This window comes from Myxine glutinosa, chromosome 1 (genome assembly GCF_964187855.1).
Source record: "Myxine glutinosa chromosome 1, kmMyxGlut1.1, whole genome shotgun sequence".
NCBI lineage: Eukaryota > Metazoa > Chordata > Myxini > Myxiniformes > Myxinidae > Myxine > Myxine glutinosa.
In genome coordinates this window covers 178,922,377-178,948,724 of record NC_136261.1, presented here as the reverse complement: position 1 = coordinate 178,948,724, position 26,348 = coordinate 178,922,377, and the positions used below count along the sequence as shown (strand labels likewise).

Genomic DNA, 26,348 nt, shown 5'->3' with positions numbered 1-26,348 from the left:
TAATCTGATCGGCTTCTCTCACTAAAGTACATTTATTATTTTGTTTTCACCGATTTGATTGATTTTCATAATCTTTTACATAATGACGACATATGCCTATATCTTGGTTTTCAAAAGTTATCTTTTTAAGAAACAGTGTCTTTTTTCCATACAAGTTGCACTTTGATATGAAGTATGTTGTGGTATTTAGAATAAAATCGACTCAACAACTCCTGAAGGAATGAAACAAGAGGAAATGCAAGAAGACCCGGTTATGCAAAGTAGTTTTTTTTCTGGACTTTTATGAAAATTTTATTTGATGTACCAGGCTCTTTACAGTGAATTGGTACTGCCAAAGCATTTTCTTGGCAAGAGTTACACTGGGAGGTTTGTCATTGCCTTCCCAGCATTGTTTGTCTTTGTTTTGTCCTTTAAAATGCCAAGCGTCATGTAAGGCCTTTTAAATAGTCTTTGGTATGATTCGGCTGGAATTTGAACCACTGGCCGGTGGTTTTAAAAGGCCTATTATATATATATACAGTATATATATTATGACCACGCCCGCATCATCACATGCATATGGCTGCCGAAGTAGTTTCTTGACTATTGGGCACAATCTTGGTCGGGGCGCCACTCCAACACAGGACACTCGAATGGCTCATTCATCCCAGGAATCTGGTACACATTTCGCCGACCTCAGAAGGATGATGGGCTGAGTCAACCCCACCTGATGTTAATTCAACAACCGACAGGGATATACAGTGCATTCAGAAAGTATTGAGACCCCTTCACTTTTTTCACATTTTGTTATGTTGCAGCTTTATGCTGAAATCGTTTAAATTCATTTTTTTCCTCATCAATCTGCACTCAATACCCCATAATGACAAAGAGAAAACAGGATTTAAGAAAGTTTTGCAAATTTATTAAAAAGAAAAAACTGAAATATCACATTGACATAAGTATTCAGACCCTTAACTCAGTCCTTAGTTGAAGCACCTTTGGCAGCGATTACAGCCTCGAGTCTTCTTGGGTATGACGCGACAACCTTTGCACACCTGGATTTGGGGATTTTCTGCCATTCATCTCTGCAGATCCTCTCAAGCTCTGTCACGTTGGATGGGGACAGTCGGTAGACAGCCATTTTCATGTCTCTCCAGAGATGTTCGATTGGGTTCAAGTCAGAGCTCTGGCTGGGCCACTCAAGGACCTTCACAGAGTTGTCCCTAAGCCACTCCTGCGTTGTCTTGGTTGTGTGTTTCCGGTCATTGTCCTGTTGGAAGGTGAACCTTCGGCCCAGTCTGAGGTCCTGAACGCTCTGTTTCAGGTTTTCATTAAAGATATCTCTGTACTTTGCTCCGTTCATTGTTCCCTCAACCCTGACCAGTCCCCCAGTCCCGGCTGCTGAAAACACCCCCACAGCATGATGCTGCCACTACCATGCTTTCCTGTTGGGATGGCATTGGGCAGGTGATGAGCGGCGCCTGGTTTCCTCCAGACATGACGCTTAGAATTGAGGCCAAACAGTTCAATCTTGGTTTCATCACCACAGAATCATGTTTCTCACAGTCTGAGAGTCCTTTAGGTGCTTTTTTGCAAACTCCAAGTGGGCTTTCATGTGTCTTTCACTGAGGAGAGGCTTCCGTCTGACCACTCTGCCATAAAGCCCAGATCGGTGGAGTGTTGCATTGATGGTTGTCCTTCTGGAAGTTTCTCCCATTCCCACACAGGATCTCTGGAGCTCAGCCAGAGTGACCATCGGGTTCTTGGTCACCTCTCTTACTAAGGCCCTTCTCCCCCGATTGCTCAGTGTGGCCGGGCGGCCAACTCTAGGAAGAGTCCTGGTTGTTCCAAACTTCTTCCATTTAACAATTATGGAGGCTACTGTGCTCTTGGGAACCTTCAATGCAGCAGAATTTTTTTTGTAGGCTTCCCCAGATCTGTGCCTCGACACAATCCTGTCTCTGAGCTCTGCAGGCAGTTCCTCCGACCTCATGGCTTGGTTTTTGCTCTGATATGCATTGTCAGCTGTGAGACCTTATATAGACAGGTGTGTGCCTTTCCAAATCATGTCCAATCAATTGAATTTACCACAGGTGGATTCCTCTATGTAGAAACATCTCATCTCATAGAAACATCTCAAAGATGATCAAGAGAAATGGGAGGCACCTGAGCTAAATATCAAGTGTCATAGCAAAGGGTCTGAATACTTATGTCAATGTGATATTTCAGTTTTTTCTTTTTAATAAATTTGCAAAACTTTCTAAAATCCTGTTTTCTCTTTGTCATTATGGGGTATTGAGTGTAGATTGATGAGGGAAAAAAAGGAATTTAAACGATTTCAGCACAAGGCTGCAACATAACAAAATGTGAAAAAAGTGAAGGGGTCTGAATACTTTCTGAATGCACTGTATATATATATATATTGTTACGGATCCGGGGGACGGCACTCCCGTTAGCAAGGGTGGGTTAATCCCCTTGTCCTGTTAAGCTGGCCGTCCGCCGGTCCTGGGGGTATGACGTCTCTTCCGGTCGGTGGTGAGTAGGGTTGTAAGCCCAATCCGTCCTACTACCTAATACCACCACCGGCCGTAAGCGAGGAGATACTCCCACCCGGGCCGCAGCGTGAATGGATGCGCCGAGCGAAGTGAGCTGCGACTCGGGCCGTTAACAAAGGACTAAACCCGACTCCGAGTGTTGGCTGAATCGTGCCACAGGCACTCAATTGGGAAGGGACTAAAGCGATCGGGGGAAGAAGAAACCAAAGTAAAGGAAGAACAGATATTTATTAATTATGTACACGAAACCCGAAGAGGAAATGAAAGAAGGGCATTTACAAGGAGAGGAAGAAGCAGATACACAGGGCAACCTTAAAACAGTCTTATAATACCATACGCCCCGACAGAACAAACAGACTCACACGAATAGGGAATGGCAGGAAGGTATGGCTGGAAGGGGGAGAAGGCCCAAGCAGATGGCAGGGCAGGAAGGTCCGGGCAGATGCGCAGCATCGAGGTCTGCTCCAGTCTACGCTCCGGGCTTGAGGCGAAACCCGGCGGCAGCTGCACGTATCGGTTTCACGCGGTTGGACAATGCGAATATATCGCGGTATTGTTGTCGTCAACGGACCCACTCTCCTGCCTTACGATTCGTCGTGTTCTCATCTGGTACCTCGTATTTCGGACCTTCGCACTAATCTCTCGAAGCAGTCCCTCGCAGCCGCTTTTATTGGGCGTTCTTGTATCCAGCCGCCGGCTCCTAGGACACGCCTACTGGTCGGCTCACCTCGGCCCTCGTTGGCCGGCGAGGGCTCGCTGGCTCCACCTCTTGAGGAGACACTGACAGGCCACGCCTCGTTCCTGGCACTCGAACCCTCTCCTCCCCTTTTTCCTCCAGATTACCGCGTGCGTAATGGCGGCTTGGGGCCAGCAAACAAACCAAGACAAACGGCAGCGAACGCTGCCATACCGCAACTGCACTTTGAAGAGAGGGAGATGATTGGGGATAATTGAAGGGGCCTATCTGATTTGATTAATGCAACGTAGATTCAACTATTGGGAACAGATCCTTAACGAAAACACATAATAATGAGATAACTACAGAGAGGTCCTATGGTGTTCTACGTGTTGTACATGGACTAACTAGGGTGCGATCTTTAACATTAGCCAACCATGGGAGTATTTACAGGGGATTATTTATAAGGGAACATTTACTAAAATTTACAAAGTGAAGGTTCTAAAAACCGTAACAATTTATATATATATATATATATATATATATATATATATATATATATATACATATTTGCCAGATTTTGCATTTACATTGAATATGTACATACATATGTGCAAACCTTGTTAAAGAAGCTCCAAGGGAGATGAGAACTGTCACTGGCATAGCATGGGTTGGCAGGATAAGATGTGTTCAACCATCTTTTTTGGAAAGAACTTAATTTTGCATCATTGATTTGGGGTCGAAATGTGTCAAGATTTTTTAAAATGAAATAACAACAAGTGACCCTTTAAAAGCAAACAGATTTCAGCAGGATTTTTGGTGAGGAGTTTATTGTTGGGACCTGAGGAAAAGAACTAGACTGGGCAAATGTTGGAAGCACATTCCTTCAATGAATTGTTTACACACTTTGCTTTCTAAAGCAGCTTCCTTTTGACCAGAATATTTACATTTGTAATCCAAATAGCTTTACATTCATTAAGCACTATGTTAGATATTGGGTGGATGTATTCCTGTTTGAAACTCCTTGTAAAAGATTATCTCACGATCCTAAAATGAATGTGTTGTCTCTCTCCAACTTCTTTACAGGATAGGAACGGACTGCACCTGCAGAGTGGACGAGACACACGATGACTTGTCAGAAACCTGTAAAGCTCCGGGTAGTGATTTACTCTGCTCAGGACATGGTAACTGTGTCTGTGGAGAGTGTATTTGCACAAGCCGACCCGGCGTCAACAAGCCCTACTCCGGATTATTCTGCGAGTGTGACGACTTCTTGTGCCCCCGATCCAATGATGGCCGCATCTGTAACGGTGCGTGAAGATGAGGCAGTATCCATTAGAACCTCTTTTTGACCATTTTACCAAAAAAATATTCTCAGGTTTTGTTGCAAGATTAACCTTTAACCTAATACTAAAATTGCTTACAACCTTGACCATTCATTGGAAACTCACACGTTAAACAGGAAACGGCAAATTGTGACTTTCATCCTTCCTTGTAAATTTCGTTTGCACACGCAAATTGAAAGAAACAGCTAATCACTCTGGGAATTCGAAAGAAATCTCAGGATCTGAAAGTCAGTTTTAATTTTCACAAAATTTTACTTTTGCAATTCCTATTATTTTGGTGTATTTTCTTGAAAATTGAGAAGCCCCCAAATACTGTATTTGTGATTTGTGATGGGTTGATCTTTGTATCTAATGATCACTTCTTGCTGAAGTGAACACCATGAATAGTGTGGCAAATAAGTAAAATAAAATACAGCAAAAAGATAGAAACCAAAATTAGAAGCTCAAATTGCGGATAACATGATGAAATCATAAGTGTGCACCATTGTATTATCCGTATTCACTCACTTGCCACGTGATGGTCAATGATCCTGACAAACCAATTTTCCTTTTGCTATGATATGTGGTATTGTGCATTAACCTTGTTAACACATGAAATTAGACTATACGAAATGTTGATTTGAACTTTGGTTTATGTTTGCTACAACAGACAATGGTGACTGCAATTGTGGTGCATGCAACTGCCGACAAGGTTGGATTGGCATTGCTTGTGAATGTACACAGAGCACTGAAACCTGTCGGGACAGCAAGGGAGTAAGTTCATTGCTTTCTGGCTTCCTATCCCATTAAATTTACTGTAATGGAAATAATAATAATAAATTATTATGAATATCGCTATTCTGATTTTTATTAATTCATATTATATTATTAGCCCATCCCCCATGCAGCAGGAGACGAGATTTTGCAATCACATTTGTGTGTTTGTGTGTGTGTGCCTGTCTGGGCCGTAACCATAACCGTTTTACTATTTGAACTTTTGCCATGAAATTGAAACAAAGCTTTATTTTGAGAATATGGAGAAGACAAATTAATAATTTTGACTTCAACGGACTTAACTTCAAGGTCAACGTCATTTAAAATCGTCAATTTTCATGCAATTGACCTGGATGGCGTCCTTGCTGACTTTGCATATAAGAATTTGCATATTGGGTTACTGAATTGGTTCACTAATCAAAATCTATAAGCTGATTGTTTTAAGGTCAAAAGGTCAAAGGTGAAGGTCACCAATCATCAATTTCCATCTAATTGACTTGAAATTTGAGCATGGTTTGCATATTAGGTCACTGAATCCTAAGGTCAAAAGGTCAAGGTTGCCTAAAATCGTCAATTTTCTTTTTTAGCTGTGGTCGTCATGTTTAGCATACAGAAGACGAAGTCCGAATGTAAAGCAGCTTTGCATTTTCAGATGCTTTCTTGTTATTATTATTACTCAACAATTACTTAACAAATAAGTGTGTGTGTGAGTGTGTGCATGTGTATGTGTACATGCGTGTGTGTGTGTGTGTGTGTGTGTGTGTGTGTGTGTGTGTGTGTGTGTGTGTGCATGTGTAAAACAAAAACACCAGACTGGGCAAACATTGGAAGCACATTCCTCTACTGAAGGGTTATACACCTTGATTTCTAAAGCAGCTTACTTTCTATCTTATGATAACTTCTCGCTGAAGTTAACACCATGAATAGTGTGGCAAATAAGTAAAATAAATTAAAGTAAGAGCAAAAAGAACATTTCTGGATTAAATAATTAAGAACTATCCAACACATAGAAGCAATTATGGACATGATTGACCATGGAATGTACAAAGAGAAACCGAAATAAGTTAATCGGAGAAAAGACAATGACATCACCAAAATTATGTTTGATAACAAAGAGGTGGAAATGATCAATATAGAGAAAATACTACAACAGAAAGAAGTGTGGAGTAAACTTCCAGAAACAATAAAACTGAGAGAGCGACCAAGGGTTGTGTACACTTTGGGAAATGCAATTAGGGGAAAAATCTTCAACTACAAGGACACTGTACAATCTATAGACGTGGAGGAATGGTTAAATAACACACAGCATTATCATTAGGCTATGAGCCAGACCCCCCAAATTTGACCGGTCGGTACCATACAGATGGAGTAAGGCTCATTGTGATTTTTAGCAAGATATATGTCCCTAGATATGAAAAAAAAGTGATAGCAGTGTATAACTCTCGGCCATCTCTGTGTTATCACCCGATATATTATTATACGCCCGCTTCGCTTCGCCAAAAAATGTAATATTTGCTAAAATTGGAATAAATATGTTTTTAAGGACCACAGAGTGCCGAGATCGAGATCGAGATCGTATTTGTTCGAGAGATCATGATAAACCTAGAGTGTGGATCAAGTTTGCATGCATTGTGAAATATAATGTAGCTGATGATTCAAACCTACTTTAGGATACTAGCTAATACCAAAAATTACACTGATACCAAAAGTAGTAGATGAATAAACCTAAAATGTTCAAAAGCTATGTTTCGTTCCAAAATATCAAAATTAGGGGGTATGGTTGAACATATTTTGAAATTTGCCAGAATATGTGCCCCAAACAACCATCATATTACAAAGTAATGATATATTCCAATGCAGTGGTTCCTTGCGAAGATTTTGAGGGGTCAAATGTTACTCTGGGAGTTTTCATTTTTGAAATATTGACAAAAATGTACAATGTGAATTCTGAACTCGAAGCGATTTCGACCACTTTTTCACTAAATTTAACATATTTTTTGTCATTATATCAATATTTTGATAAATAACCCCCACAAATGTTCTATATTTCTATTACTATATTAGTTGGCATCCAGTATGCAAATTATTGGCACTCTGTGGTCCTTAAAAACATATTTATTCCAATTTTAGCAAATATCACATTTTTTGGCGAAGCGAAGCAGGCGTATAATAATATTTCGGGTGATAACAGAGATGGCCGAGAGTTATACACTGCTATCACTTTTTTTTCATATCTAGGGACATATATCTTGCTAAAAATCACAATGAGCCTTACTCCATCTGTATGGTACCGACCAACCCCCTTGGCTCATAGCCTATAATAATATATCGGGTGATAACACAGAGATGGCCGAGAGTTATACACTGCTATCACTTTTTTTTCATATCTAGGGACATATATCTTGCTAAAAATCACAATGAGCCTTACTCCATCTGTATGGTACCGACCAACCCCCTTGGCTTATAGCCTACATTGTGAACATTCCGTATTTAAATATCCCCATCATAAACACATTATCACAGGTGATCTCAGAATAGTGAAATACAGAAAATTACGTGCTTTACTTACAAAAGGACCAAATTACAGAGAAAATAAAAGGATTAACTGGAATAAGGCAATGGTACTTACAATAATAGGATTGAGGGAATGAATGAGAGAACAAATTGATAAACATGAAGTACCAAACAATCAAAAGGCTTCATGGTTGGAGGAAGTTGAGAAACATGTGAAAAGAAAAGTTTGAATTAACAATCCGAAGGTAATTTCAAACAATCCAGAGGCATGTGATTAATTAAAACAGCTTCAAATATAACATGCTATTGTTCCAATTGACAAAACACATAATAATAATAAGAATAATATTGCATTTGTATTCAAAACATTCTACATGAAACAACGCACAGGGAGCTACAGTTCACAGATCAAAACAAGTTTTATTTAAGATCATAAAATGGCACCAAGTACGTATAACTAGAATGAGCAATCAAAGATTGCACACCCTCACCCAGACATGTTTCATGGGGTTTTATAGTACGTTTTTATTTTTATATAGATGTACTCACATTCTAACTGAACATACTTTATAGACGTACTCTCATTCTAATTGTACACCCAGGTCAAAAATCCCATAGAAAATAAAAAGGCCAAATCCCATAGGAAATTGGACCAGTAGGATCTATTGGTTTCAATAAGGAAAGTGAAATACTGGACCAGTAGAAAATACCAATAAAAAACCAGTGGGTCAATGGGACCAGTAGGAGTCCAATAGAATACTAATATGTCAGTGTGACCAGTAGGAGACCAATAGAATACTAATTTGTCAATGGGACCAGTACGAGTCCAATATAAAACTAATATGTCAATGGGACCAGTAGGAGTCCAATATAATACTAATATGTCAATGGGATAACTGGGAGACCGATAGAATACCAATATGTCAATGGGATTACTGGGAGACCGATAGAATACCAATATGTCAATGGGACCAGTTGGAGACCAATAGAATACCAATATATAAATGAACAGGATTGCAAATAACTAATTGATATACTGTATGTGGGAAAATTTAGCACCCAGATTGGGAATAGAACCCACGTCTTCTGGTGAACTGTGCCAGTGCTCTGCTATCTCTGCTATCTGAGAGGACATGCCATACCAGTGAAATACCAGTGCTCTTATAAAGAACATGGCTATAACTCAATTCAATGTGGAACTGTGTGTTTTGCGTTTGTTTATAACAAAATATAATTAAAGTATTATGGTTGCTCTATGGGTTTTTAGACCAGTTAATCCTAATGGTTTCTACAGGACCAGTTGAAGTTAAAGGTTCCTATTGGTTTATAAAGGTTTCTGACCAGTTGCACCTAATGGTTTCTATTGGTTTCAACCAAATCTGGTTTGGTTTCTACTGGAAACTCTACTGGTTCCTGGAGAAACAAATAGAAACCGTGATTTCCAATAGAGACCCATATAAATGTCCGACTAGTCCTTATTGTTTTATATGGGATTTTCGATAAGGGCAAGCTTTATAGAGGTACTCGGTGGAAATAGGGAACGTGTACTACCGGCTACCACTAGGTGGCATTTGTGGCCTACGTTAGAACATTCTGTATGACAAACGGACCCACATGCAATGCCCTCTCCTTTGGCGAATTTAATTCGTAAAATACAATATGAATCGTAAAAATATTATGATACAATATGAATATATTGATACAATATGATATGATACAATATATAAAATACAATATGAATCGTAAAAATATTATGCATTAAATATTTATTAAAACGCATTATTAAAAAAACATAATTTAAAACCATGTTCATTGGGTGCGAGGAGACATAGTGTGGCCTGTAGAAAATCCGTTATAAATAACCATTTGAATATTTGAATAACATTGTTTTAGTGGTAAGTGGGGTGTACATGCTCGGTGGTGTATATATTGTATTTAAGGTACGATATGCATGATTTATTGTACTCGTGGGCCCATTGGTCAAGTGAAATGACAAGTAATGCACAGTTGACCACCAGTTGTGCTATCTCAGGGCTTAACTTTCGTGCTCGAAAATGTTGACCTTCCCACTACAAATATGATCACAACTACTCTAACAGACATGGGTTGGGAAGTTTTAAATAACCCCTTCTCTGTACTACCGACTTTGTGCCAAGGTAATGTCTTTCATTTGATATGTGTACTTCACAGGGTCTCTGCAATGACAAAGGAGATTGTATCTGTGGAAAATGCCGCTGCAAAATGCCTGAGCTTTTTTCTGGGCACACCTGTGAAATTTGCCAGGTATGTATTTGCCAGAAATTTTTTGAATTGAAATTGTACCGTCTTCAATTGTCTTCAGTGAACTGTTCCTTCTTTAAACTCATGAGCAGGAGAAATTTTACCTTCGATATATAAGGTGGACGTAGGTCATGTTTTCACACCTGTCTGTCTGTCTGTCTGTCTGTTTGTTTGACTTTGAGCACAATATCTCAAAGAAATGTGGACAGATTCATAGGAAACTTGGTGGACGGGTTATGTGTATGACAGAATAATTGATTTGATTTTCGTGAAGATCCAGATCCAGATAAGAAGTTTAATTTTTTTTAAAGTGATTCTTCATAATTGAGAGTTGGGGCCAAAAACGATATGTAGCATGATATCTCAAAAAGTTGTGAACGACTTACAGTATGACAAAACTTGGTGGATGAGTTGGTTCGGTGACAAGAACAAGCCGATTCGATTTTGGTTCAGGTCCGGATTCAGATTTGGCCTATCAGTGGATACAAAACATAAACTGTGCAGCAAGGTGGAGGTGTGCGCACCAACATGCTGCCTGCGAACAAAAAGGGCACTCAGGTTGTAAAGTGTAAAAATGTCCTGGAAACCATGTCTTGCCATACATTTCATTGAGTGATACCAACAATACATTTCTCTACTTTTTGAAATTGTTTCCAATTTTAATTTATTTTTTAATTCCGTGTCGACAAGTCATTGTAATAATTTTCATTTAATCTTTCTACATTTGTTTCCCAGAATTGCCAGGAGATGTGCGAAAACACACGGGCGTGCGTGCAGTGTAAAATGTTTGACACAGGGGAGAAGAAAGGGACTGACTGTGAATCTTGCCTTGATTACATCGATGGAGTCTATGATCTCAAGTCTGGTGTGTTGACATCGGGTTCCTTGTAGTTAAAATCACCGAACCTGTGGCACGTATCTACTATAGTTTAGTATTTTTGTGATAATTTATTTCCCGTTAGCTATTTTACTTGCTAACTATGCCTTCCTTTTACCCTTGTGCTCTTTTGTTTGTCTGTCACTTGTTCAGCTGTTCTCCATCATGTCAATGGTGCAGAGCTCCTCCAACCTTTGTCAAACCAACTATTCCATTAACCTTGACCTCTGAATGAATAAAATGCTGCTGTAAGTAGGAGGTAAGAGTTAGGAGCTAAATTAAGTCTCACACTCTGTTTGTTCCCTTCTGCAGGTGATCAGATTTTGGAACATTGCAAGTTTAAGGATGAAGAGGATGGATGCATTTACCAATACACGGTAGACTACGACCCGACCAAGTCTAACCAAAACCACATCGAAGCTTTGAAAGAAAAAGGTGCTCTCAACAAGTTTGACCTACTATTTCTAGCCATTTGCCCTTCCGGTGAATTGTTAATGGGGAATTATCAGTAATAGTTGGGTTTGTCCAAAGAAAGAAACAGCTTAGTAGATGTGATCGGTCAAAGTAATATGACCTTTCATCTGACCTCTTTTTATTCCCAATTGGACATTAATCATCCTCATTGTGGGTAAAAAAATATATTTTTCAAAAGGCTGCTTTGTGGTTGTATTTGAAGAAGCGTCTGAATGAGACAAGATTGTCAGCCCCATGATATTTATAATGATACTAGCGAGGTACCCATGCTATGCTATGCACGGGTGGGAAGCCAAAAGCAAGCAAACAATGCGGAAAAGGTGAATGCTAAACCATGGAATCAATAAATTAAACATTCCTGTGCCACCTTTAGTCGAACATCAACCATGGATAGCAGGTTCGTGAAGGACTTGCACAAAAACGTACCTGTCTGAATGGTTCTATCCCCAGTCAATGGCGAATCTGCATATGGTGAATCCACGAATGTCACAGTTAGAAAGTAGAAACCCTCACGTCATTTCCTCATTCATATTTAATCTCAATATCTCTATTTTCATTCCAAACATCATCATTCCAATCATACATTAATACAAAAAACAAAATACCGTGTTAAATGACAATATTGTATCGAGATATTATCAAACTAGCCCATTGTCGTCATCTGTTCACTTCTGAATTCGGGAGCAGCTTCGTATTGAGTCAATTTCAAAATCACAATTTTATTGAGGAATTTATGAAACTGCCTACCGACATTATAACATCCGCTGGGACCCCAAAACGTTCCACAGAAGGTTTGGTGGGGCTAGCCCCAAAACTGAGGGGGTAGTTTGGGGACGGACAGACAGACACTCCTGTTTTATAATATAAATTAATAATAATAATAATAATAATCATAATAATAATAATCTATATATGATGGAGCAATTATCTGTATGTCCGCTCTCTCCCCATTGGTTGGACAACTGGTCTGATGCCACTCACAATTGTAAACTGAAAACAAAGGGGCAATACCCTGGCGCCCACCTGGTGGAATAAACCATATACTGCACCTACTAAAGGTATTTTAAACCATTTGTAATGGTTGCTAGAAGACAGGGCAGCATGTAGAATCATACAAACATAATCATAAGACTTTAAACAAACAAACAAACACAAAAAAAATACCTATTTTGGGGGACAACCCCTCCCCCCCCCCACCCCCCCCCCCCCCCGTAAACCCTCAAAGGGGCGGATTTTTCTTAACGCCTTGAACAAACCTTGGTACATCACGGGTGGTGAAGGTTGGGGTTCAAGTTTCATCGATATAGTGTGTGTAGTTTCATAGGAAAAGGCAAATTCCTATTTTGGGGGAGTTAAACCTGGACCCACTTTGACCCCCGGTAAACCCCCTTAGACCCCAACTTTTTAATGCCGTGAACAAACTTTAGTCACAACACAACAAATATCATTTGAGCCAAATTTGGTCACAATCCCATCAGCAGTTTCGGAGAAGTTTGAAGTGTTGATAGACTGACTGACTGATGGACTGACTGACTGACTGACTGACTGACTGACGGATGGACGGATGACGCACCATCGCATAAGGTTTCCTGAAGTTTGTTCCAGGTGAGCTAAAAAATCATACATGCACCATTTTTTGTGTCAGGTAATCCTAAGACATCTTTGGAAGTGTCATATTTGCAATCGTCATGCCCTCCTTATAAGGTTTCCATTGAGTGTAAAACAACCAAAGTGACTGTTAAGAGGATCATCTAATAGCGAAAGGCTGGAACTGATATGCATCATGGGCCTTGTGAGGATGACAGTTACATACAGGCCTCAGGTTTCAGGCCTCAGGTTTCAGTCCTCTGGTGTCAGCCTATGGCCCAGTGCAATTGGAATTATCCGAGCTATAAAACCACAATGTATGAGATATTACAAGGGGCACATGAGTCGTAGTTAGGTTGTTGATTCATGTACATAGCTCGGGTTATTTTTATTTTCAGGAGGGATCAGGGCAGCGGTCTGTTGCCTATACACCACCCAAATAAAGATATGTGTCAGAAGAATGTGTTGCATGCTTGGAACAAGTTTGCCCTTAGGCAGGAGCTCTGATCGTAATAATAATAATAATAATAATAATAATAATAATAATAATTATAATAAATAAATAAGAGATCCCTTGTAAGGAACTTCAATGCAGGAAGATGCAATTAGGCCCATCAAAGCCTGCACGATGGTTGCCAACCTATGGTTGTTTGTCCATGCTCTATCCTTTTTATATGCCGAGCATCAAGCAAGGAAGCAGCATGTACCATTTTATAATATCTCGTATGACAGCATGGGTCGGGTTAGAACTGCTGACTTCCCAGACCCCCAGCAACACACATTCTAACCATTACACCATCATGTCAGATTAGAGCGATAGAAACTTTACATTTAATCAGGACAACAAACAAAAGTAATGCTTTGTGTTAAAAAAAAAAGGCTGTACTATTTCTAATGTTCACAAGTGAGTGTTGAGTACTGGTAATAAAATAATAGTTCATGTAATTATGTATTCCTCGTAATCCCAGTTTTTCAACTGTATTTGGTGTCTTAAATCTAAAATTAACAAATGCATTACAGACTGTACTTATCACTGCAGATTGTCCGGGTGGTAGTTTCTTGTGGTTGCTTCCACTCATCATGTTCCTCATTCCACTGCTGGGCCTGCTCTTCTTCTTATGTTGGAAGTGCTGCACATCCCCTTCAGTTTGTTGCAAGGTCAGCAAATTCTGACGTCACTAAATGCAACACTGTATATGAACCAGAGAGAACTGAACTTAAACGCACAACTTCCACCATTTGCCAAATCAAGGCCAAAGGATGTTTTAATTTTGATTGGATTTTCTTAAAAAAGAAGAATAAGAAGAAACATAGGGGCAATACCCCTGGCCCTCACCTGGTGGAATAAACCGTATACTACACTTACTAAAGGTATTTTAAACCAATTTCAATGGTTGATAAAAGATAGGGCAGCATGTAGAATCATACTAACATAATCATAAGATTTTAAACAAACAAACAAACAAATAATACCTATTTTAGCGGGCAACCACACTACTCTCCACCCCCGTATACCTCCAATTTTTCTAATACCTTTTTAGGCATTAAGGTTGTAGTGAAGACCCCAATCTGATTAAGGTTTTGGTGAAGTTTCATTGAAATTGTGTATGGAATTTCAGAGAAAAGAGCAAATGATACCTACTTCGCGGGGGGGGGGGGGGGGGGGGATGCCCTACCCAACGTAGACCGCTTTAGACCCAGATTTTCAAATGCCGGCAACAAATGTTGGTACATCACGGCTGATGAACGGAACATTGTGGTCAAGTTTCATCTGAATTGTACGTGCAGTTTCTTAGAAGAAAGCAAATACCTATTTTGGGGGGCAACCCCCCACCCCTCCCCGTAGACCCTCTCAGGACCCGATTTTTTTTCTTCTTTTTTTTAGTGCCGTGAACAAACTCTGGTACATCACGGGTGTTGAAGGTTGTGGTCAAGTTTCATTGAAATAGTGTGTTTAGTTTCAGAGAAGAAAGCAAATATCTATTTTGGGGGGTCAAACCTGTTCCCACTTTGACCCCCCCATGGACCCCTTTAGACGTTGATTTTCTTAGTTCCATGAACAAACTTTGGTACATCACGGGTGATGAAAGTTGTGGTCAAGTTTCATCGAAATAGTGTTCGTAGTTTCAGAGGAAAAAGCAAATCCTATTTTGGGGGGTCAAACCTGGATCCACTTTGACCCCCGGTAAACCCCCTTAGACCCCGACTTTTTATGCCGTGAACAAACTTTAGTCACAACATAACCAATATCATTTGTACCAAATTGTGTCGCAATCCCATCAGCGGTTTCGGAGAAGAAGTTTCAAGTGTTGACGGCTGGGCGGACGGACGGAAGGACGGAAGGACGGAAGGACGGACGGACGGACGGACGGACGGACAGACGGACGGACTCACGGACTGATGGACTGATGGACTGACGGACGGACAACGCACCGTCCGTCGCATAAGCTCCCCTGAACTACGTTCCAGGTGAGCTAAAAAGAATAGTTGAAAGAAAAACGAGAGTTGTAAATTTTTCATTGTCACGATTTTGCATTGTTGAGCAATTCTGATAGCAAGAGCCTCTGATGTGGAAGAAATGTAAATCTCCCTTCAAAGTTGTTCAGTGGATATATTTATATAGCCTTGCTGCTTTTCGTCACTGGTGGTTTTGAAACCCATGGCCATTCGCAGCAGGTTTTCATTCCAGCCCACACCATGATGGCCCAATTCTGTTTGAACTGGAGATGCAGCCTGCCGAAGTTGCTCACTTGAACGAGCAAGTCTTAGCGTGTTTTAGTAATCAAGAAATGAAATGTATTTTTAAATGACGAATAATAAATATATCAGAAAACGAAAGGTTTTCCATGAATTGGCAAACAAATATTTGCACATGACAGGTATCCTTCACTCACCTCACTCCAAAGCACACAAAGTATGACAAGCAGACAATAAACCTCAACAAACAAGGGTCACGTCATGTCAAATGTGACATCACATAAAGGAAATACAAATCTATGCTGGAGTGAAAAACCATTAAACGCAGTGCCTAACTCAAGTTTGCTAAGTTTTGCTTATCTTTAATCAATTCCTCTATGATAGAAGCTAAAAGGTTATGTTACAGGAGCGACCACGGCGGTTAAGTTATTATCCTTATTCAAATGTGTAATTCAAAATATCTGTTGCAAAAACACCTCACTGCCCAGGAAAACGTGGGGGCAGGAATACTGTGCTGTAAAGATTGGCACTTGTAATACCCTCTCCCACCTGGAGGCGGCGCTACACGATACACATTTACATAGAGAATTTGCATCCCTCATCCAACCCCTCCCAAGACCACAGACAAAGATAAAAACACCCCTATACACCAATTGTGTGGTCATGTTGATCCTATGTAACAAGTCTGGATGTAATCGGCCTATAACCGTAGGAAGAGTAGCGTGCCAAACAAACAGTTGTCAAATTGCAATACTAACCGTTTAATAACTTTCAGAACGTTTCTCTGCATTTCAGTGTTGCTTGATATCTTAAGTCTTCGTAAAATGGGCATATTTGTCGTTTACATTGTTATTCCTCATGACGAATTCAACCAAGAATGATGTGGATTGATGTGGATGTAAGTTAGGCACGATTGAGGCTGACTCATTGTAGGATAATTCCAAGTTGATGATTTATGGCACAGAGATTTAGGAGACATTTTCTTAGCTGCCCCAGCATCTAGACTGTGATCTGCAGTAATTTACAGATCTTCAATTTGTCAAGTCATTTTTAAACTCTAAAAACAAAGTACAAAGCTGTGAATATTGCCATTCATAAACTGCAAGAACCACCTTTAGAGGCCATTTTTCCCCTCAGAGCAGGGGTTGGTCTTTTTTGGGCACCCTGGGCCCCTTTTTGAAGCAATGTTTTATGGCCGGGCGCCCTTCCTTTCCGCCGACCCTGTTAGTCGCCTCTTGCGACACACAGGGAATTACTAGTGAGCTGGTACTCAATTTGCCGACCTCGGAAGGATGACAGGCTGAGTCAACCCCCCTGGCGTTAATTCAGCGATTGACCGGGATTCGAACCCATCCTGTTCCAAGCCCGCACCCTAACCGCTAAGTCATAGACTGCAAGGAGGGTGTTTTTTTCAGAATATAATATGGTCCGAGAACCTCATATCCGGAATAACAGGATAATGAACTATTGGAAGAATATCTTTATCATAAGCAATTATTCATCATATAAATGCAAAAAGCAATTAAAAGAATGACAATTTCACCTGAACAACTTAAATGCAGATCAGTAAAAATGTATATGAAGGAAAATTCACAAATCAACTGCTCCCCTCTCTCCACACCCTCCCCTCCTTCCCCATTTTCTTATCATAAACAATTACAGTAATGGAAAAGACAAGCTAGGAAACCCATTGCAGACATAGTGAGAAGGTGGTGATTTAATTTGTTTTGGGAGGGGGGGATGTTGGGGGAAGTTGGGTGTTGCTTGTATTTTTATAATTCTAATTTATTTATTTATCTTCTCTTACAGGGCTACCAGAAGGTTCCACCAATATGGAAAGGTTTGTTCTGTTTAAACAGGAAAGATCAGAAATTGGGTTTGGGGAAACAGTTTGGTGGGAAGGGAGACAGAGAAGTTTATACATTGAAATGACTCGTATTAATGTACTAAATTTTCGGGTAAGCTCGACATTAAAAAACCACATGATGCCATTTTGTGGACAGCATTGTGAGCCAGTTACCTGATCATGCTAGTTGTATGACATGTGTCCAGAAAGACAACCACAGCCGGATTTACATGTTCAGCACTCAAGCTTTATAAACAAATAAAACATTTCTAAGCATAGTGTATATAGAACCAGAACGACACTGAGCAGAGCGCATACCTCCGCCAGGCTGAACAGTTTACATTTTGTAAACCCACTGAACCCACTGATAGGCCAGATTTGCATCCATCTGGACCTGACCCAAAATTGGATCGGCTTGTTCTTGTCATCTACCCAACTCATCCACCAAGTTTTCTCATCGCCCATCCATGACATTTTAAAATATCGAGATTTCATATCGTTGTTGCCCCCATCTCTCAATGGTGAAGAATCACTTAAAACATTATTGGATCCAGATCCGGATCTTCGCCAAAATCAAAACGAATCGTTGTTATCACACACCCAACCTGCCCACCTAGTTTCGGCCGAATCCATCCATACGTTTTTGAGATATCCTGCTCACAGATAAATAAATAAAAAACCAGACAGACAGACAGACAGACAGACAGACAGGGAAAACATCCACCTTTGGTTGAGGAGGTAATATGAAATAACAGGCTTCCAGAACTGCAACTACTTTCACAGTCGACTCGTCAATTTGAATACTCACCAATTCACATTTGGCAATTTGAATAGGGTCTTGGGTAAACGATTCACGTCAATTTGAATGCCACCATTTTGAAATGTTTTTTTTGTTGTTGTTGTTGTTGTTGTTGCTGCTGTAGCTCTCGGTTATACTGGGCATAGTATTCAATTCACTCAGTTGTACTGAATACTGTGTCATTTCGGAATGATAGTATGTGATGATAGTATTTGCTAATACTCATCACACCACCACTTCACTGGAAGCTTCCAGGATGATATATAGTCAATGATAAACACACAAACACGAAATCCAGTCAAATACAACAAGGAAGATTTGTTTAGCAGCCAAACAAATGTTGCTGCTAGATTTGTTGTGGATGGGGATCATGCCATGGTGGACGATGCTGATAGATAGACTATATGGAGTCTTGAACCGAACTTTCCTCCTTTTAAATGGTACATATTCATTGAATGACTTGCTGCACTTAACACAGCCTGTTATGGTGGACCGCAGCCATATAGACCGGTACATGAAACGCAATCACGATGTATTACAGTTTAGTAGTGTATTGTACAGTGTGCTGATAAAGTCAAAAAGTTGTGGGCAGATCCGGACTAAATTTGGTGGACAGGTTGAGCGTGTGACTCACGACTTGATTAGATTGCGGTGAAGATCCGAATCTGGATCCGGATACGAGAATTGTAAAATTATTTTTAAGTGATTTGTCACCATTGAGTGATAGGACCAAAAACGATACTTTGCATGATGTTTCAAAAAGTTGTGGACAGATTATGCCAAAACTTGGTGTATGAGTTGGGTAAGTGACAAGAACACGCGTATTGGATTTTGGTTCATGTCCGAATCCAGATATGACCTATCAGTGGGATGCAAAACGTAAACTTTACAGCCTGGTATAAGTATGCTCTCTACTGAGTGCCATTCTAGTCTTATTTGGAATGGTTGTATTGCTATGGGGTTTGCAGCACCACATGATCAGCACCACAGTTTGCAGCACCACAATGTTACATTCTGTCTAGTGAGCACTATGTTACATTCTGTCTAGTGAGCACTATGTTACATTCTGTCTAGTGAGCACTATGTTACATTCTGTCTAGTGAGCACTATGTTACATTCTGTCTAGTGAGCATTATGTTACATTCTGTCTAGTGAGCACTATGTTACATTCTGTCTAGTGAGCACTATGTTACATTCTGTCTAGTGAGCACTATGTTACATTCTGTCTAGTGAGCACTATGTTACATTCTGTCTAGTGAGCATTATGTTACATTCTGTCTAGTGAGCACTATGTTACATTCTGTCTAGTGAGCAGGCTAGGGACGGAAGGCTTGCCAATTCGAATTTTGGCCAATTTGTATGATCTTTGTGACGTATTTACTCAAATTGGTGAGACTACTGCAGAACATCGTGCTGGTATTCTTAATATACAAACAATTTTTTTTTGGACAGGGCGAACAGTTGGCTTCAAGAAGGACAATTACAGCTTCGAGCAAAAAAATTTGGTTGCAGACTACCTTGACACACCACTGGAGCGTGCCGGCCCAGTAGATGGTACTGATGTCGTGCAATGGAGTGTCACAGATAATGTTCAATGGCAACATCAACATCAACCCAAAAATGAAGAGATTGGTAGGTTTACAAGACTTGATCATCATTGATTAACCTTTTTGCCCTCTTCCTAGGATTCCTGACTATTATCTCTTGTTATTCACTGATTACCTCACAAAAATGTCGTGTCACCATCTTGGTGGTAATATGGCAGAAAGGGGTTTGTTGGGTTATCAGGGTGCGTGCAAATTTGATGACACATTGCCATGGTTAAATGCAATGTGACACACACACAAAACAAAAATATTACATTCCCTTAACTGAGGGTGCAAGTGGAAACATTTTCCTTGATCCATAATGCACCAGTTAGACAGACAACTTGGTATGTTGGTTAAGTTTAGAAATTAATTAATTAATTAATTAAGAATTATTCGACAAAAATATCGAAATCTATCATGGTGACTTAAAGTTTGGAATCATCTGGAACAGAACATTTAAATAAGTAAATATATTCTTGATCAAACATTTCATGATTATTTCACATATATACAGTCACGTACCCGGTGTGTACCCCTGTTTAGAATAAGTACACCGTATCCCTGCGTGTCGTAAGAGGCGACTAAAAGGGTTGGCGTCAGGAAGGGCATCCGACCATAAAAAAAAACATTGCCTCAAAAAGAGAACCATGACAATTACGACTACATATGGGCAGGGTACAGCCCGAAGTACCCCGTGGGGGACCCCACTCCCTCTCGTCAAAAATCAAGGTGGGGAACCCGATCGAAGCAAGGGTGGAATCATTCCATTTATGACGACGAAACGTCTGATGCCCGACGTGGAGATCGGTTATTGAGATTTGGGACATGGAACGTAGGGACAATGACAGGGAGATCAGGAGAAGTGGTGGAAGTATTGGTCAGAAGAAGAGTGGACATATGTTGTGTGCAGGAGACGAGATGGAAGGGAAGTGGTGTGAGAATGGTGAAGGGTAGGCAGGGACAGAAATACAAGTTTGTGTGGCAAGGGTGCCCGGAGGGCGTGAATGGTGTTAGTGTCCTGTTTTCTGATGAGTTTGTAGACAGTGTGGTGAGTGTGACTAGAGTGAGTGAAAGGTTGATGATGGTGAAAATGATGATTGGAAAGCTCTTGGTGAACATCATCTCGGGATATGCTCCGCAGGTTGGTCGGAGCGATGAAGAGAAGGACAGGTTCTGGTGTGCTATAGAGAAGCTGATGGAAAACGTGAAAGATGAGGAAGTTGTTGTGGTAGGAGGAGACCTAAATGGACATGTGGGAAGGAGTATCAACGGTTTTGAGGGAGTTCATGGGGGTTACGGATATGGTGTGAGAAATGGAGAAGGTGAAAGGATTTTGGAGTTTGCTGATGGAGCTGATTTGTTGATTTGTAATACTCAGTTCCAGAAAGAGGATAATAAGCTTGTTACATACACGTCAGGTGGGTCGACGACAACCGTTGACTACCTGCTGGTGCGTAGGCGAGATAGGGGGGCACCTCCGGGACACAAAGGTGATCCCGGGGGAGGAGGCTGTTTCACGTCACCACTTGGTTGTCTGCGACATAAGGGTGAAAGGTGCGAGGAGAGCTCGGCGGGTGAAGTACCAACCGAGCATGAAGGTGTGGAGGTTGAAAGAGGTGACAGTGAGGGAGGCATTAAAAGAGAGGCTGAGTATGGTGGAGGATGATGTGGTTGAGCATGAAAGTGGTTGGATGTCAATGAAAGCTAGTCTGTTGGGAGCCGTTGGTGAGGTATGTGGATGGACAAAAGGACCACCGAGGCACTCGGAAACATGGTGGTGGGATGATGAAGTTGGAAAGAACATTGACGAGAAGAGGAAGACGTTCAAGGAGTGGCAGAAGGCGAAGGGTATGGGGGCAGAAAAGGCAGAGCATGAAAGTTGTAAGGCAGCCAAGAAGGTTGGAAAGAAAGAGGTAGCAAAGGCGCAGGAGGCATGTTGGAAAATGTTCGGAGGACGCTTGGATTCGGAAGAGGGTCAGAGAGCGGTATTCAGGATTGCAAAGCAGATAGCGAAAGAGAGGTGTGATGTGATGGGGGTGAGTTGCTTGAAGGATGAAGTGGGACAAATCGTTGTGGACCCAGATGGAATTAAAGGAAGATGGAAGAGATATATGGAAATACTGTTGAATGCAGAGAATGAATGGGATGGCAACATAGAGAGTAACCCAGTTTTAGGACCGGCAGAGAGGATAACCAAGAAGGAAGTTGAGGAAGCGATAAAAGCATTGAAGAGTAGAAAAGCGGGAGGGCCGACGGGAGTTGTGGGAGATATGTTGAAGGCAGCAGCAAGTTGGGGTGTGAAGAGAATGACAGAGATCTGCAATCTGGTGGTGAAAGAAGGCCACATTCCAGTGGATTGGGAACTGAGTACCCTCATCCCTCTATACAAGGGGAAAGGTGACCCTCTCGAGTGTGGCTCGTATCGAGCGATAAAGTTATTGGAGCATGGAATGAAGGTATTGGAAAGGGTGTTGGAGAGGAGGACAAGGAAGAAAGTGAAGATTGACGAAATGCAGTTTGGATTTATGCCAGGAAGAGGAATGACAGACGCGCTTTTTATTGTGAGGCAGTTGCAGGAGAAGTATATGGAGAAGAGGAAGAAGTTGTTTCTTGGGTTTGTTGATCTGGAGAAAGCATTCGATAGGGTTCCACGTGAAGTCGTGACATGGGCATTGAGGAAGTTAGGAGTGGAGGAATGGTTGATCAGCGTAGTGATGGCAATGTACAAAAGAGCGCGCACAGCTGTTAGGACGAAGGACGGGAACAGTGGTGAGTTTGAGGTGAAGGTGGGAGGGCATCAGGAGTCGGTACTAAGTCCACTACTATTTGTAGCTGTGATTGAGGTGCTGGCTCAGAACGTAAAGGAGGGTTTACCGTGGGAGTTGTATGCAGATGATCTGGTGTTGATTGCAGAAAGTATGGATGGACTGAAGGAGAAGATGAACAAGTGGAAGGAATGTATGGAGACAAAAGGTCTGAAGGTGAATATCGGAAAAACGAAGGTGATGGCAAGTGGTAAAGCATGTGGTGAGGTGGAAAGAACTGGGAAGTGGCCCTGTGCTGTGTGTAGGAAGGGTGTCGGAGTGAATTCCACTCAATGTACAATGTGCGCTGAGTCGGTTCATCAAAAATGTAGTGGTTTGAGAGGGTCATTAACCAGTGTGGCAGCTACATTCAAATTTAAGGTGTGCACAGAGGGAGCTGCAGATGGAGGAAATGTTGAGTTGGATCTTGGAGGTGGCGTGAAGCTGGAAGGTGTGAAAACATTTTGTTACCTTGGAGACATGCTGAATGGAGAAGGTGGATCAGACTCGGCAACGGTTGCTCGAGTGAGATGTGCATGGAAGAAGTTTCGGGAACTGAGTGGCGTGCTGACGAGGAGGGGAGTGTCATTGAAGTTGAGGGAAAGGTGTGTGCTGCATGTGTGAGATGTGTTATAATTTATGGGAGCGAGACATGGGTAATGAACGTAGAGCAGCAACGAAGGGTGGAAATGCCAATGGTTCGGTGGATGTGTGGAGTATCGTTGAGAGAGAGGAAGACAAATGATGAATTGCGAAAGCTGATGGGAATAGAGCCTGTGATGGATGCTGTGAAGAGAAACAGGTTGAGATGGTTTGGTCATGTGTTGAGGAAGGATGAAAGTGACTGGTTGAGAAGAGTGATGGAAATGAATGTAGAAGGAAGTAGAGGACGGGGAAGACCGAGAAAGACTTGGCTAAAGATGGTCAAAGAAGAAATGCGGGCAAGGGGGTTAACAAGGGGAGATGCAGAAAATAGGGCAAAATGGAGAAGATTGTCATGGGGACCGCAAGGCTAACCCCCGCTCTTGCAGGGAAAATGGCCTTAAAATGCCTGTTGTTGTTGTTGTATATACAGTCACGTGAAAAAGTAAGTACACCCCATGTAAAGTTTTGACTTTTTCAACATATTTCAACATTCAGCTATTTGATCTTCATTTCAACAATATTGATAGATAAAGGTGATATAATATAACAAATATCATGAAACATTTCCATTTTGTTGTCCATTGTATAATTTAAATAAACATAAATGCAAATTTCGCATGTTGTATATGTTGAATGTTATATATATATGTATGTCAAAAAATGTTGAAATATATATATATATATATATATATATATATATATATATATATATATATATATATATATATATATATATATATATATATATATATATATACTAGCTACGCTCGCCTCACCACGCGTCGTTACTGAGGAATGGGCTTATTTTAGCTGAGAATAATGACTGTACCCGAGTTGCTGTGTTGTCATGATTTACACTAATCATACAACACCAACATGCATTTTAAGGCCATTTTCCCTGCTAGAGCGAGGGTTAGCCTTGCGGTCCCCATGACAATCTTCTCCATTTTGCCCTATTTTCTGCATCTCTCCTTGTTAACCCCTTTGCCCGCATTTCTTCTTCCACCATCTTTAGCCAAGTCTTTCTCGGTCTTCCCCGTCCTCTACTTCCTTCTACATTAATTTCCATCACTCTTCTCAACCAAACCCTGGTGTTGGGCTAGTGGCTAGGGTGCCGGCTTAGGATCCTAGGATCCTGGGTTCGAATCCCGGTCAATCGCTGAATTAATGACCAGGGGGGTTGACTCAGCCTGTCATTCCTTCCGAGGTCAGCTAATTGAGTACCAGTTCACTGGTAATTCCCTGCTTGTCGTTAAAGGCGGCAAAAAGGGTTGGCGTCAGGAAGGGCATCCGGCCGTAAAACATTGCTTCAAAAAGGGGACCAAAAAACAACAACAACCACGGTTCCCGAAAAAGGCCAACCCCCGCTTTGCGGGGAAAAATGGCCTCTAAAGGTGGTTTTTTTTTTTTTTTTACTCTTCTCAACCAGTCCCTTTCATCCTTCCTCAACACATGACCAAACCATCTCAACCTGTTCCTCTTCACAGCATCAATCACAGGCAATATTCCCATCATCTTTCGCAATTCATCATTTGTCTTCCTCTCTCTCAACGATACTCCACACATCCACCGAACCATTCGCATTTCCACCCTTTCCAGCCTTCGTTGCTGCTCTACGTTCATTACCCATGTCTCGCTCCCATAAATCATAACACTTCTCACACATGCAGCATACACCTTTCCTTTCAGCTTCAGCGACACTCTCCTCCCCATCAGCACGCCACTCAGTTCCCAAAACTTCTTCCATGCACATCTCACTCGATCATCCGTTGCTGAGTCTGATCCACCTTCTCCATTCAGCATGTCTCCGAGGTAGCAAACTCATAATACAAACAATTATTTTGCACAAATTTATTTGTCGTGTTTGTGATATTACATTTTTATTAGCAATTGAGGTTGAATATTTAGGTTTAAAAAAAAAAACAATTCAAGAAAAGAAACCCCCGGCACATACATACGGGGGGGGGGGGGGGGGGGGGTTGGGGGAGGGGGTAGGTGCAGACTGGAAGTAATGAACGATTACACCTCACCACCACATAATGAAAAGTGCCTCACCACCACGTAATTCTAAGCACCTCACCATCATGTAATTCTAAACGCCTCACCACCACGTAATTCAAAACACCTCACCATCACGTAATTCAAAACACCTCACCCCCACGTAATTCAAAACACCTCACCACCATGTGATTCAAAACACCTCACCACCACATAATTCAAAACACCTCACCACCACGTAATTCAAAACACCTCACCACCACGTAATTCAAAACACCTCACCACCAAGTAATTCATAACACCTCACCACCATGTAATTCGAAACACCTCAGCACCACATGATTCAAAACACCTCACCACATTATTAAAACACTTCACAACCACAGAAACAAAAGTTTGAGGGATTTAAGTAGTTCAGTGACAACACAGACGCTGCCCAGCCAGATATGCAGATATTTTGATAGATGACTGCACCTGAGTTGCTGTTTTGTCATAGTTTACACTTTACACAAATAATAATACAAACAATAATTATTTTGCACAAATGTATTTGTAATATTCCATTTTATAAACAATTGAAGTTGAAGACTTAATTCGAAAAAATAAATTTTTTCAAAAATAATCCCCCCCCCAAAAAAACAAATATTGGGAATTTTTTTTCCAAAAAATACCCGTAGGACATACCCACGGGAGAGATAGGTGCATACCAGAAGTTTGGTGCGATTTCACAAAAGTTTGAGGGAGTAGTTCAGTGACAAGACAAGACAACACAACACAGACACTGCACAAATATATATAGATACGAGTGGGGAATGCTTACACATTACATGAGCAACAAGAAAAAGAGCAATCAGAGATTGCAAACCCTCGCCAGGATGTATTTTCAGTGATTTTTAAGGTTTTTGTGTTAAAACAAATACTGTATGGCG

At 41.0% G+C, this 26,348-nt stretch overlaps 1 protein-coding gene across 4 annotated transcripts in view; it reads left to right on the top strand.

The window, feature by feature from the left end:
• The window catches only part of ITGB4 (integrin subunit beta 4), a 177,898-nt gene that overhangs the window by 65,474 nt on the left and 86,076 nt on the right, over positions 1-26,348 (top strand). For all 4 annotated transcript variants that reach the window (XM_078780662.1, XM_078780657.1, XM_078780648.1 and 1 more), the window contains exons 14-21: positions 4,297-4,520; positions 5,206-5,309; positions 10,014-10,106; positions 10,839-10,968; positions 11,293-11,415; positions 14,081-14,199; positions 17,548-17,578; positions 19,836-20,015. In XM_078780662.1, coding sequence (XP_078636788.1) covers positions 4,297-4,520; positions 5,206-5,309; positions 10,014-10,106; positions 10,839-10,968; positions 11,293-11,415; positions 14,081-14,199; positions 17,548-17,578; positions 19,836-20,015 — 1,004 coding nt within the window. The remainder of the gene's footprint in view (positions 1-4,296; positions 4,521-5,205; positions 5,310-10,013; positions 10,107-10,838; positions 10,969-11,292; positions 11,416-14,080; positions 14,200-17,547; positions 17,579-19,835; positions 20,016-26,348) is intronic.